A 13,835-nucleotide genomic window follows, 5' to 3' on the forward strand; every position below is an offset into this window, starting at 1 on the left:
TCAGAAGCCTCTCTGGCTGCTTTCCTGGGACAAGATGCTACACTGAAAATAAATGTTCCTAATTTACAGGTAGCAAAGTCACATTACAAAAGCTGAGGGGGTATAACTTAAAATTGACTTTGTTGAGCTTAATATCAAGCTATTATGTTATTCTTTCATCAAAAACATACTAGGGAAGGTGCTTTGATTCTTTCATGCATGTTTGAGGAGCCCAAGGCAACCATTCGGGGGTACCTAAACACTTGCTTGAAGCTGTAGTCTCCAGCTGAGCTTCCGTAGCTCAGAGGACTACTCCCCCTCAGCTTTTCCACACAGTTCCATCAGACTAGTGGCAGCAGGAATCAGCAAACATCTGGTGGAACTTCACATCTGCTGAGATTATTGTGCACTACCTCCTTAGTTCCATGCTCCTAAGAATGGTTCTAACTGCAAAATGGAGTAGCATTGACGTAATAACTTGCTTAAGGTGCAGTGTTGGAAAAGGAGCTTCTGAAAGAGGCAGCCCATTTAACTTTTACCTACAACTGAGACATTTGTCAACATTAGTAAAATAAGGTGGGAATGGGACAGGAAATGAGTCAGCAAAGTTCGCTTACATCTCCATCCTCCTGCTGACGGTTCAAAAGAGCCAATAAATGATGACTTGTTTAGTCTTGTTTAGGATCCTAGAGTTTGTCTCTTCTGTGGCTTTGTGCGTTCATGCTACCTTCAGGGGATTAAGTGATACGGATTACCGTTCGAGTCAGTCAAACTCAGTGGATGTCTTGGCGCTCCTGTTGGTTGGTCAGAACCGCCGACAGGTTTGTTAGTGTCAGTGGCCTTAGAGACAGCCACGCAACGTTCAGTACGCTCTGCCACTTGCCCGTGCCCCTGCTGTCCTGCTCAGTGTGCCGCTCATGTAGAGAGAGCGCACAGCGCATCCCAGCCAGTTCTCCTCCTCTTCACTCTCGTTCACATCAGGATGGATTTGCCCCGCTAAGAGCGCACAAGTCCACTTCGGCAGCTGGCAAGTTTGAGTGAGATCCAGAGCAGTCCTGTACTCTATCTCAGACATTAATTTTTGTCTTCTCTTTAATTTCGGAGTCGTGAAATTAAGAAAATGATAGCAGCTCGACTATGTCCACGGGCTGTCCTCCTGCTCTGCTTCATCTCTTCCGCCACCTGCAACACGTTCGCGTTCACCGAGGAGCCCTTCGACAGAGCCGTGAAGGCGGACAGCTACTGCAGTCGGGTTTTACGGGCTCAGAGCAATCGGAAGGAGACCAACAACGAGTTTCAACTCCAGGTTGAGGGGGAGCCTGAGCGGTACCAGCCGGGCAGCACATACAGAGGTGGGTGATCTACGAAGAACAACTCCGTCTGCAAAACTTGAAACAAGTTCACTTGCGATTTAGTTCCAGAGTATAACAAGATGCTGTTTCACAAATATAAGTCGGCTCGAAACGGATACGGTTGCATCAACTTCGGTTGATTTATTGTAAATTTGAGCACTCTTAATAGCTAGTAAAATTGTGTCACTCTCCAAACTCCTGTGCTCATGACAGTGACTTTAATACAGCCCCAGATCTGACCTGTTCTGCTTGTTTTTTGTCTGCAGCCAAAGTGCACACCGCAAACATATACCATCTGCTCTGTGACCGTTTGAGCTAAAGCCATTCTGAAAAACATTTCATAAGTGATCATTTCTGTAGCTTTTAATTCTGAGAATATCTGAATTGTAAAAAGATGCGTCATATAAATCACCACCTACTATGAAAATTACTAAGTGTCCTTAATATATTTCTTGAAAGTGACACCTAAATGGATAAGAATCTTACCCCTGATTTAAAATACACAAAGGATTTGTCATGAAGGCTTTGCATAGCTGCCAGTCTGCTTGTAACAATATTTTTTTTGTAATATTGTTAGCTTATCAAAATAAAGTAAATCTGAATCTCCAGATAATGGAAATGTATTATTCTGTAGTCTTATAAGATAGATTGTTGACTGAGCCCACCGTTTCTGTTTGGATTCAAGACTGTAGTTTACCCCAATTCTCCGTAAATTGATGGTTGCTCTTACTCTTGTTTTTTCTCATCAAGTGAGTCTGACTGCAACCAGCCCGTCTTACTTTAGAGGATTTACTCTCATTGCCCTGAAGGAAGGTGCAGAAGGAGACAAGGATGAAGACTATGCTGGGAATTTCCAGGTATGGGATAAGCTGAAACGTTGATAGACTGTTCTCAAAAAAAAAAAAAAGAATAGTTAAAAAAAATATTGTACAACTAAAGGATGATACAGTGTTCTGTGGAAGATATATGTGTGATATATTACATTTACCGTCAGTGGCTGAAAATGCTACACACATGTTGGAACTGAAAATTGCACCATCGTTCATCTGCGCTCCAAAGCAAGCACTGTGTTTGACTTCAGTTGTCTTGCTTTTAAATTGTTTGATCTGGATGGTTCCACCTCACATGTTGCAACAGGCTAGATTTAGAATATAAGAAGAGCCAACCGTCAGCTGGCTCTTCTCATATGCCAGGCCTGTTGGCCTTGACGCGTGTAAAGTCTAATAAATCTTTTCTTTTTTCATATGTGATGATGCATTGGGTGTAGTGTACAATTAGAACTGTCCGCAGTATAATTAGAGTTTTATGAAACCAGGTTCAGCCTGAGCAGTAAATGGAAGAGGCAGGGATCAGAGAGAGGCCAGAAGTTCAAAAAGAAGAAAAAAAATGAGAAGAGAACTGGTGCCGGCACGGTATGCTAATGTGTTGATGGACAAATGCGTGGGGCTTTTGTAATTATAGTGCAGTGCAAGATGTGGTGTGTGGTCTAGAAAATATCTTCTTGCTGCCTGTGTATAATTATGTGAAAGATAAGATTGCTAAGGTAGTTGATTTAATTTCAAATATAAGCTTATTTGGCTAGAGTGCTCATCTCCAACATTAAAATTTGATATCTGACAGATCAGCTTGACAGAAATGACTTATTCCTCAAATTTATTACACTGACCTAGTGTTGCAGTACCGACGGCTGTGATCAAGGTTTTGGAGTGGTTGTCCATCCACCAGGTGGTTGGTAAATCAACCCTTAGAACCTCCTGATCCCAGCTTGATCATTAGGTAGACAAAAAGAATTCATAGAAAGATGTTATTTTCCAGGGTTTGATGAGAACTTAGTCAGTATTTTAGGCTGCATCGTTCTAAAAGTGACCGAATTACTAGACATAGAGCAAAAAATAAACAAAAATCAAATTTACAATCTAGTATACCTCTAAATAGAACTTTAATTTATTTTTTAGAATATCAGAAAAATGCAATTGCACTTATTGATTAATATTGTAATTATGCTACTGGTTGTGATTAACCACTGCTGTAAGCTTCAGCATCTCAGTCACTTAAATCTCAGTTTATGAAATAATGTTGTGAAAGTCCATACAATTAGCTTATTATGTTGTTGAATTCTAGGCTCTGAATATGTTGCACTTAAAAACATGTACAATAAGCTAGCAAATAATGCATCTGTGTTTGTAATATTGTTGACATTGCAATGGGAACTGAAATTTTATTATTGTGTAGATAAAATAGTTTTTAAACGGATAAAAAAACCCGATTGTTTTTATCAGTGGAGAAACGGAGAAATCACATGTTAAAGCTTGTGGGGCTTTGACATTTTTAACTGCTATCCTTTTAAAAAGAACCTGCAGTATAATTGATGTGGAAATTTGCACAGCAGTCCCCCAGTGGCTGTAGTAAAACTCACTGCTGTGCTGTGGCTTCTGTGAACTTTGACTTAAAGGAGAGGAGTATTTTATTTTCGTCTTATCTACACATCATCTCTCATTATTCAGTGCTAATGTTAGAAAATCTAGTTATTCTTATTTTCAACAGACTTTGTACTGTTTATATGCGGTGGCAGTTTTCAGTGTACATCTTCCTAACCTTATGTCAGAAACATCAGGTTAAAAATGAGCAGAGTTCTCAGCTGAAATCAGTCATACTGCTGCACACATGTTTGACTGTGGACTGTTAAGAAGGTGAGATGAAATAAGCAGATGTGTGACCGAAGCTTTTTGGATGCAAGTATAAAAAGATATTGCTGGGACCTGCTTTTGATTATACTTCTGCCAGAATTTTAGAAGCTATGGCCCTCTTTCAAAGTAACCTGTCTTTTTTTCTGTCAATACAAGACAGGGCTTCAAAAATAAAATAAAAAAAACATATCTCTCTATCATCAACTGGCCAATCAGCCTTTCATGTTTGATGTCCTTTATTCCATACAAAAAAAAAACAAAACCCACACATATTCATTATTTTCAAAAGAAGTTGAGTTGACTGGGGTTTAGTTGTGGAAAGAAAGGAACGAAGAGAGATGCTTCAACAGAAGACGTCAAGGTTTATTTAACATGCAGCTCATTTGAAATCTGCTGGTGTGCCCGATTCCAGCCATCTCTGAACAGCTCCTGACTTGATGAAAAGCACTTTTATTGAGCTCTCTGGGGAGGTCAGCTGCCACTGTGTGTGTCTGTGTGGTTTTTGGCAAGACTGTAAAGCAGCACGGAATGTTGGCGATGTCTGGTGAGACATTACTTCCCAGCAGGCTGACAAAATTGGACAAGAAAAGGAAAATTGTTTTGTGACTGCGTAAAAGGATGACTTTATTGACGTGATCTGGCTGTAGTAGATTTGCCTCTTGGGTTGAAAGTCTGCTTTTTGCTTCACCATATTTGGCTTTTCGAATCGGTTTTGATAGTTTTGCTAAGGGTTGAGCAGCAGCTACAGCAAAACTAAGAGGATTCTAAAACAGAGGAAAAAAAAAAGTCATGGGTCATTTTACAGCAAATTAGTTGGGTCTTTGTGAAAATGGTGTTCAATGCATTTCCATAAGACTCCGCTGGTTTTAACATATGTTGTGGCTCCTCCAGACTGGTTGAGCATGCCTCTTTGAAACCATGGGAACGTACACAGAAGTGGGGGTGTAATCGGTTAGACCCAGACAGGCTAAATACACAGAACATGCATGGACACACACACTCACACAGCTCACAGACTGCTAAACGTACTCTTCCTTTGACTTATTCGAACACACACAGACACACACCCACCAACGTTTGAAGGGAACTCGTTCATAACCTGGAATGACAAAAGAAATTCTCTGCTGACAGCTTTATGGAGTGAGAAAGTTCCTCATCTCTACTGCCCTGATGTCTCTTCCTATCCAACACATATTTGGTTTCTGGGGAGTGAATATTAGCTCGCTGGCACAGCTTATCTAGGTTTGTGTGCAGTTAAAATCAGCAAGAAATTCATAGAAAGATGTTATTTTCAAGGGTTTGATGAGGACTGAGTCAGTATTTTAGGCTGCATCATTCTAAAAGTGACAGAATTACTAGACATAGAGCAAAAAATAAATAAAAATCTAATTTACAATCTAGTATACCTCTACATAGAATGTATTCTGAAGCTTGTCTGCCTTGGCTGGGTGGCGTTTTTCTGTCATTGCCTTTCAGCCCTCATGTAAATAAAAACCAAGCAAACAAAAAAAGATAAAAATCTTATTTTTTCAGGGGATCATGGAAACCCTTGTGGTGATGCAATTTTAAATGATGCACTTTTTTGACCTGGTAAGGAAAGCTGATGCAAATCTAATGGTACTAAGACTACAAACTGTACTGAGCGACTTCATGAAGTTGCTTATGCAATGACTGAAAGTAAAGTTTTCAAAATGGTTCCTGGACTCAAAGATTGATATATGGTGAGGAGCTCCTTCATCCTGGAGTGACTTAGCTGGAGTTCTTGGCCATCTGCAGCATCAGAAGCACTTTGAAGAGGTTTTCAGGCCTTGAAAACCTTTTAGATATCTTCTTTATATTTTACTCAGAAGATAAAACTGGTAGTATAAGTGTTGGCTGGACTTGAAATACTCCACTATCCTGGGGCTGAACAAAAGCGAATGATTTAAGACTAGGGTAATGATAGGGATGAACGATATGTAGATTTCAAAGTGTGAAGGATTAGATCATTTAGCTTAGAAAATATGGTCTGTTCAATCCATTTCTATGCTTTATATCAAATTTAACAACATTTTAGTCTCATCTGTGTTTTCTTAGTTCATTAGCGTTTGTGATTGTTGAACACTGTTGCTGCTGAGGGTGCAAGTCGTTTTGCCCCTTTGCCATGTCTCACTTTTGTCATTTTGCTTTTTTTATGTTGTTTGTCATTCATGGTATGTTTGGTACTGACCACCTGTCGGTAAATACCTGCCTTATCAGTGACTATGTTGACTCTCTCCTAATTTTTGTATGACCGTCTTGGTTTGACTATTAAAAGCATGGGCTCTATTTTTCTTGTTCAGCCAGGAATCATTACAAACTAAGAGCACATTTGTAAGTGTGCAGTTCTAATATACCAGAAAGGAAAAAAATAAGTTTTTATTTCCTGCCAATTGCAAAATAAATTGGCCTCTTGGGTAAATGGAAGTTATTTTTATTTGACTTGTGATCTTTTGGCACCAAAATAAAAATGAACAATTATTCTAGTAAATAGCACTGCCTTAGTTTAAATGAAAAAATTATTTAATAATCTTGCAAGTTCTGCAAGTCAGGGTAGCAGAAAAGCCTCACACTCAATATTGTTCAATACATAAGGAAGGAGTGGATATTTGGAAAAGACGTGCTTTTATTAGAAAAACGCTTTCTATTATATACTAGCCAAATTAATACATTTTTTACATAGTTTTTTTTTTTTTACATTAATGCATGTCTGTCTTGATTGCAAGGTAAACATTGCTCCCAATAAATATAGTATGTAACAGTTTTTGGTGTTTAATGATTCTGAAAAGAAAGAGAATCGTTTCATTTTCATGTCTTTCATTAAGTACAGAACATAATGTGAATTCTTAGCCTATGGCAATGTAGTGTAAACTGGACGGCATGCAGCCATTGAAAGATTTGACATAACCTTTCAGATATGCTCCCAACTGACTTATACAAGGATAGAAGAGGTTTTCATTTGCTGTTGCTAAAGTATGCCTATAGCATTGGCATCTGTTTCTGAAATTTATGCAAAGATACTCCAAAAGGGAGTGGTATGGTCTCATTGTAATGAGTAGATCACTGCACATCTTGTGTTGGTTTTCGGGTGTCTAATTGCTAGTATCTATGAAATTACTCAGTCCAGGGTAAATCAATGAATCAGCAAAGGGTCAAGAGCACGGCAGCATAATTAATGGGGCGTAAAGGCGGGGAAAGTATTCTGATCACAAAGAGCAGCTGCCATAGCACAACCTACCTTTGTGATAGCTTTAACAAAATGATTTCAGTACATGCAATATAGACAGCACAGTTTGGGGATGTAAGGGATAATCCACTTTGACCATTAGCAATAGCTAAAGTGTCAGAAGATGACCATAAAGCTCTATAAAGGGGAGATTCCCAAGTCTTCAACAGATGGAGAAGTAAAATGAGAGGAAAACAGGATGGCTAAATCTGAGTAATGTTGTTGAAAACACAAGATTTTTCATGATATCACATTGATGAAACACTAGTAGAATCTGGTGAAAATGCAAGTCTGACCAGTTGAGACTCTCTCATTTCTCACAACATTTAAACGTAAACATATTTTGGTCTTCCAAGTTTATGACAGTAAGACAGAAAATATGTGAACTATTATCTGACGTATGACAAGTACAAAGTTGGGCTAACCCTAACCCTCCTCATCTCCTCAATGATCTGTGAAGGAGGTGCATTAGGAGTTGATTGACTGACCAGGTGAGATGAAGAGAGTCCTCCAGTTTGAATTTACACCTAGGCTTCATAACACATTAAAGGTCTACTCTGATTGGGAACAAACTTCTTGAAAAATGCAAAAAAGCTGAAAAAATGAGTTCCTTCAAATGCATTTGTTTAGTTGTCATTGTTTATTAATAACTCAGAATTATATATTGTAGTCTGTTCTTCAACTTTTCAAGACTTTTCTTTATTTTGCCATGGCAATGATTTTTTTTGTAACTTTATTTTATTTTTAATCATTTAAAACACTCATTTGCCCTGTTGCTGAAATATGCTATGCTAAACAAAAATTCCCAATGTTTTAGAACATTATTTGGTCAGATTGCCATATTTTTTTCCCTTTCCTGCAGCAAATGCTTTTGTCAGAAGAGTTTTTGTCCGACTAGTGGCTAAATCCACTGACATGATGTTGTTGAATTCTTGTCTGCGTGTATTTGCGTTGATCTCTGATTTATTTGTGTTTGGTTGTGTTGCAGATAATTGACGAGGAAGAAACACAGTTCATGACCAATTGCCCCCCTGCAGTGACAGAGAGCACTCCTCGCAGGCGGAGCAATATCCAGGTTTTTTGGACTGCGCCCCCAAGTGGCACCGGCTGTGTTCTTCTAAAGTATGTATACAGCAGGGGATGTTGAGCCTGTCTAGCAGCTCCAACACTTACAGACTCATTGCACGCTAGAGGTGCTTTTCCACCTGGTCCACCCTGGCCAGATTCATTTTCCATTATCAGATCTGGCGAGGCTCTGCCTGGCGGTACTCAGATTTTTGTGCCTGCTTCAGAGGTAGTACTACCCTCACCGAGCCAGGTATGGCACCGAAGGGATTTTATTGACAGTTGACCACATTTCCTCATTGGCTAGTGATTACCTCAGGCAAACTCCAAACAACATTATAGCTTGGAGTTTGGACTGTGGACATGTCATCTTCTATTAGAGAGCTGCTTAGTACAGAAGAACATGATTATGTGTTTAATCATGACTGGCGCCAGGGACACCTGTTTTGGTGACCATAATTTAGTAGACCTGCTATCAGCTTGTCTTTCAGAAGAACGGACAGCAATAAAAAAAGAGAGAAACGATGCAGCTATGGTCAGAGTTGTCAGAGCTGCAGTTTTGTGCCAACAGTGTGAAACATCGGAACTACATATTAGCTTGTAATGTGAATTTTAATTTTTCTTTAGATTTGCCAAAATATATGTAAAGTTAATCAATTTACATCTTTTCACTGCATTACCTAAAGTTAAAGTTAAAGTGCCAGAATGTAATTATATTTATATGTACAGTGAAACAATCAGCTGATCTGAGTCTTTGTTATTATCTTTGGGTCAACAATGAATTTCTATGAGGCCAGATGAAATATCTGGGTTTATTTGAGTGCATCAGAACCAGAACTTCGAGGTTCTCCATCGCTGAGTGTTTATGTTGTTGTTGACCACAGCCACTGCACGTTCACATCCCACCCACCATAGTGAGGAATGGAAAAGCTCACTACCTGAGGTAGAACCGAACCGCATATTAACCTGCTACTGCGCAACTTGCTAGTGGAAAAGTGCCTTAATATACTGATCAACACTTTCTTTTAGAATGATTTAACATAAACTTTTTCATGAATTTTTGGGTCTCCACTCTTGATGAATATTGCCTCTTTTGTTAGGTGTCAGTTACCAAAACAGATTGCATTGAAAACAGAGTTAATGTGTTATATCAGGGGTGTCAAAGTCAAATGGACGGAGGGCCAAATTAAAAATTTAGCTACAAGCCGAGGGCCGGACTGATCGAATGTTCATTGAGATTTTTTTAAATGACGCATTTGGTCTAGTGCAGCGGACCGGCCCAAGCCTTCGTAAGGATCGAACGGGGGGGGGGGTGCATCTCGCATTTTTTTTTCAGACGGGGTGCCGGCTTGCTGCGGGCCGGTTCTAATAATAAATCAAGATCATCCCAGGGGCCGTAGAAAATCTTCTCGCGGGCCGGATGTGGCCCGCGGGCCTTGACTCTGACATATGTGTGTTATATGATATCCATGTGATGGTGATGAATGTGAGTACATTATTTTCAACTCGGTCATTTATACAACATCATTTCACAAATATTAAGTCATTTCAACCTTAATATCCTCAGCAAGTGAAAGTAATTAATTTCATTGGCTGCTTTCCTGATTCATTCAGAGGTTGAGGCTGTGTCTGGTTTCACCATATTGTGTTGTGCATGGCTTACCACCCAGGGCTTCATGAAGTTGAGGGGAATTCCTTTTTGTGAGGGACTTCATTGGCAGCTAGAGTGAATCCTTTGTTGTTTTTCTCTTTGCAAGTTCACTCAGTGGACAGGTTAAACGTAAAGTAGTGTAAAAAAAATAATAAACATCAGGTTGTTAATGGCATTGAAGCTGATGCCTAAAGGCATCTGGGTTGCTTTCGATATTATTTTTCTCAAAATTTTTGACATTTTGGCGAATCAAAATTGAACTGAATTATTCTACACTGGACAAATATAATTGAAATCACAACTTGTCATGTCGTACCAAGGGTTTTCTTTGTGAAAACAGGAAAAATGCCTCTATTGCATTACTGGCATTAGGAACAGATAATTACATAAACAACAAGAACAAATACATTATAATAACTAAAGCTCGTGAAATTTCAGAATAACTCCAAGCTATTTAACGAAAAGTATTTTCAGAAAAAGGTACATATAAATAAAAAAATAATGATAAGAAAAGCATTTAACTGTAAAAGATCATAACTGTAAAGGATAAAAACCAACATATATACAACTTAGTCAACCAAATGGATATATTTTGAATGATAATGGTATGGGTAGCAGAAGAAAAAGGCTGTCCCAGGGCTGCATGCATTAATGTTATCAAAAAATTTATAATTTCAGCTTTCAGGTTTGGTGGAGGAAATAAAACATATGCATTCTCATAACAATTGTACACTCTAAAATCTTTCTCATGATTAAATAAAAATAGTTTTTAGAGGTAAAATAAAATCTGCTAAATATTGCTGGTCATAACTTCTGGCCTTTAGTTTTTTATCACTTTTGATCCAATTTTAATCTGACACCTCCCAATGCAAAACGCATAAAAGTGCAAATTTTTCAATCAAAATTTGATTTCCTTGGCAAAATCAATTAATAACTGACATTTTTTATTGCAAAACTGAGTGCCAGAAAACAATTTGGAAGCTTTAAACCTGCATGGGCCTGGCTGCTTACAGATGGATGACAGAAATCCTGTTTTTTGTTTTAATCCTTTTTGTTCCTCATGCAAAACGAGTGCAGGTGATGGAAAGATAGCGTGGGATCTCAAAGACTGAGATCAATGCGTTATTTAAGTGCTAATGCATACTGCTTTTCTGTTATGTCGTCTGATGATACAAAGGAGCAATAAAACTGTTGCACTTTTACTAATGCATACCTTGATTTGAATGTTGCGGGATGACAAGTTTTCTTTGTTCTCTGTGGTTGTTTTTCTTTCTCCCTATAGATAACCTCTGAGCTTTTCCTCGGTTTGCTTGCTGCCCTTTTTTCCTGTCCTCTTACTTTATTTTCATGCACACCCCTTTTTGCTGTGGTCTTCACCTCATTTACACAGAAACCAGTGGGGAGATGGCAATGGATTCAGCAAAATGCAAGGACAGAGGGGAAAATGGTTCAGAAGTGTGACACTGCATTCAGCTCATGAAGAGCTTCAGCTTTAATACGAGTGCAGAGAGAAATGGGGACAAAGACACAGAGAAGCCTTTGGTTTAAAAAAGAGTTTGCCTGTGAGAATCATAATTACAGGCTGGCAGTAATTATTTGTCTCAGCGCTTACCTGCAAGACAGTTATGATGATAGTAAGGTTTTCCAAAGACTCTGCATTGCAACAGCTCAAAAATCTGAGTAGTGAGATTGATTAGAAAAGTCGATCTCCTGTGTTTGTAAAGTGAAGGATGTTTTCAAATAAAACTGGGTATTTCACACTCATACATACAACATATATATGACTAAAGCAGTCAGCTGTATAGAAAAAGCTTACAGTCAACATATACACACACAAAAAACGTGACTTGAGATTAATAAAAGACTCATCACCACTGAGGGCAGTGTAAATGTTTGTTTTTAATTTTACGTCACATATCTCAAGCTCTTTGTCAATGCCAGTCAGGGTGCCGGCCTCTAGAATATTCTTGGTTATCAGCAGAAGACCTGCCCTGAAAATAGCAAGTGTCTACACAATGAGTAGGTTTGTGTGTTTCTAAAAGCTTCCCTGACTGACATGTTGTACCCTAAACTTTGCTGTTTGACAGTATAATTATTGCTATTATTGCGCTTTCAGATGGAAAAAAAAAACGAGCCTTGTGGTATGACTTTGTCCATGATGATAGGGCCAGGCCTGGGTGCACATTCTACATCATAAACTCAGAGAATAGATGTTAAAAGTTTCAAATCTATTTTAAGATCTCTGATGTGTTGCAGTAAAGTGGGGCAAGCCTTTCTTCATCATGTGTCAGCTATACCATCGTCTTTAGCTCTACAATGTTATAGATATTGATTTAAACTGACACTTCCCCAATTTTTCTGTTACAGTTGTCTGGGTATTTTGACACTTTATTAGTGTTGTTCTGTTCTTGATAAGGCATAAAACACAGAGTTCAGTCACAGTTTAACAGAAATGTTGCACAAGGCACTGGTCTTTCTTGGCTGAACAGTTTGGGTCAGACCAGTAGAAACGCCAGCTGGCAGGGAGCATGTCCACAGTAAGATGTTTAAACATAGCCTGAAACTGCCAAAGAGGGATGAAACAAATGCCAGTGCTAAAATTAAAAAGATATTGAGAAATCACATTTTTGCAACTGTCTAAAAACTGACATTACATTTCAGGATTTTTTATTTTCATTTCAATCTTGTTGTTTTATTGTCTAAATAACAAAACAGTTCATGCAGATACACATTTTTAAAAGTGTTTCTCTAATGGGAAAGATCACACCATCCATAAAATACAAAACAGATTAAGGGTAATTAAAGTTGTCAACATGTGTGTGAATATGTTGCATCCTGTGCACTTAAACATAGTACATAATATGTACTAATCCAAGATCAGATAGCTTTTGGTAAGAAATTAGCTCCTCTTTTTAAGCTTCATGTCTTTTTCCTTGCAAACAGCTTGTTTGCTTCTAGAATATTTATTTCTTTGCAGTTGGTTTGTTATCCTGTTTGAGTGACAGTAATCATCATACTCATAGTAACCTGGTAATATACATGGTGCAAAGCTGGCAATATATATATGGAAGTGCAATTGGACTAAGAGAAAATATTTCCAATATGTACAGTTAGACCAGTGTCAGCTACGCAAAATGATGAGTGTTGTGTTTTACATAAGGATTTTTTGACCAGGACTTTTGTAGGTTCCCAGAACAGATGTTGGTTAGTTTATTGCAGCAAGTGTCTTTGAAAGTCATACTTGAAGTCCTATCCTTTTAGGGCTTTTTATGTTTTAAAAATAACACTTCTGGGGTGCATAAGTTGCAGTTTTAATATCTTTCAATTCCCTTTTGTTTTAAAATATTTTTGAGTCTTTCAATTTTACCAACAGCAGGCTTCAAAAGTTGGTAGAAAATGTGTTTGTGTGAGAGGGAAAGGGAACTACAAGTGTTCAAGGTGAAGAGACTAGATATCTCTGGTCATGATTCTCAGTCAAAATTATTGTTTCTTTTTTTATGAGAAGAAAACTTGATATATTTGGTTACTGTGCATTTCTGCATTTCTGCAAACTGAGGAAACATTTTCAGCATTTTTGTTGCTCGAGATATCAATTAAAACATGACAGAGAACTTTTGGGCATGACATAATCCACTATTAATCAACTCAAGTGCTGTAAAGCTACCCGCCCTGTTATTATCAGTTCTCAATTTTTATGCTTTTCTTCAACAGGTCAGTGTGTTGTAGCAGCTAAAAACATGGTTTGAGTTGAGACAGACTATCGATATCAAATGCAGAGACATCATTTTAAAGCAATGACAATCTCCTCACAATGAAACAAACTTGTTGGATGAACAGCATTTCTCAAGGTGCTTAAT

The 13,835-nt window shown here is 38.2% G+C and overlaps 1 protein-coding gene across 2 annotated transcripts in view; it reads left to right on the plus strand.

Annotated features, from left to right (window-relative positions):
* The first annotated feature begins 800 nt into the window (after positions 1 to 800).
* Positions 801 to 13,835, plus strand: part of spon1a (spondin 1a) — a 48,724-nt gene continuing 35,689 nt past the window's right edge. Inside the window, exons 1-3 of one of the 2 annotated variants that reach the window (XM_044137056.1) lie at positions 801 to 1,331; positions 2,082 to 2,188; positions 8,251 to 8,384. In XM_044137056.1, coding sequence (XP_043992991.1) covers positions 1,100 to 1,331; positions 2,082 to 2,188; positions 8,251 to 8,384 — 473 coding nt within the window. In that variant the 5' untranslated portion in view covers positions 801 to 1,099. Of the gene's footprint in view, positions 1,332 to 2,081; positions 2,189 to 7,640; positions 7,754 to 8,250; positions 8,385 to 13,835 lie in introns of those variants that run through there. The other variant, XM_044137065.1, reaches the window with a different exon arrangement.

This window comes from Gambusia affinis, linkage group LG02, assembly GCF_019740435.1.
Source record: "Gambusia affinis linkage group LG02, SWU_Gaff_1.0, whole genome shotgun sequence".
NCBI classification, from domain to species: domain Eukaryota; kingdom Metazoa; phylum Chordata; class Actinopteri; order Cyprinodontiformes; family Poeciliidae; genus Gambusia; species Gambusia affinis.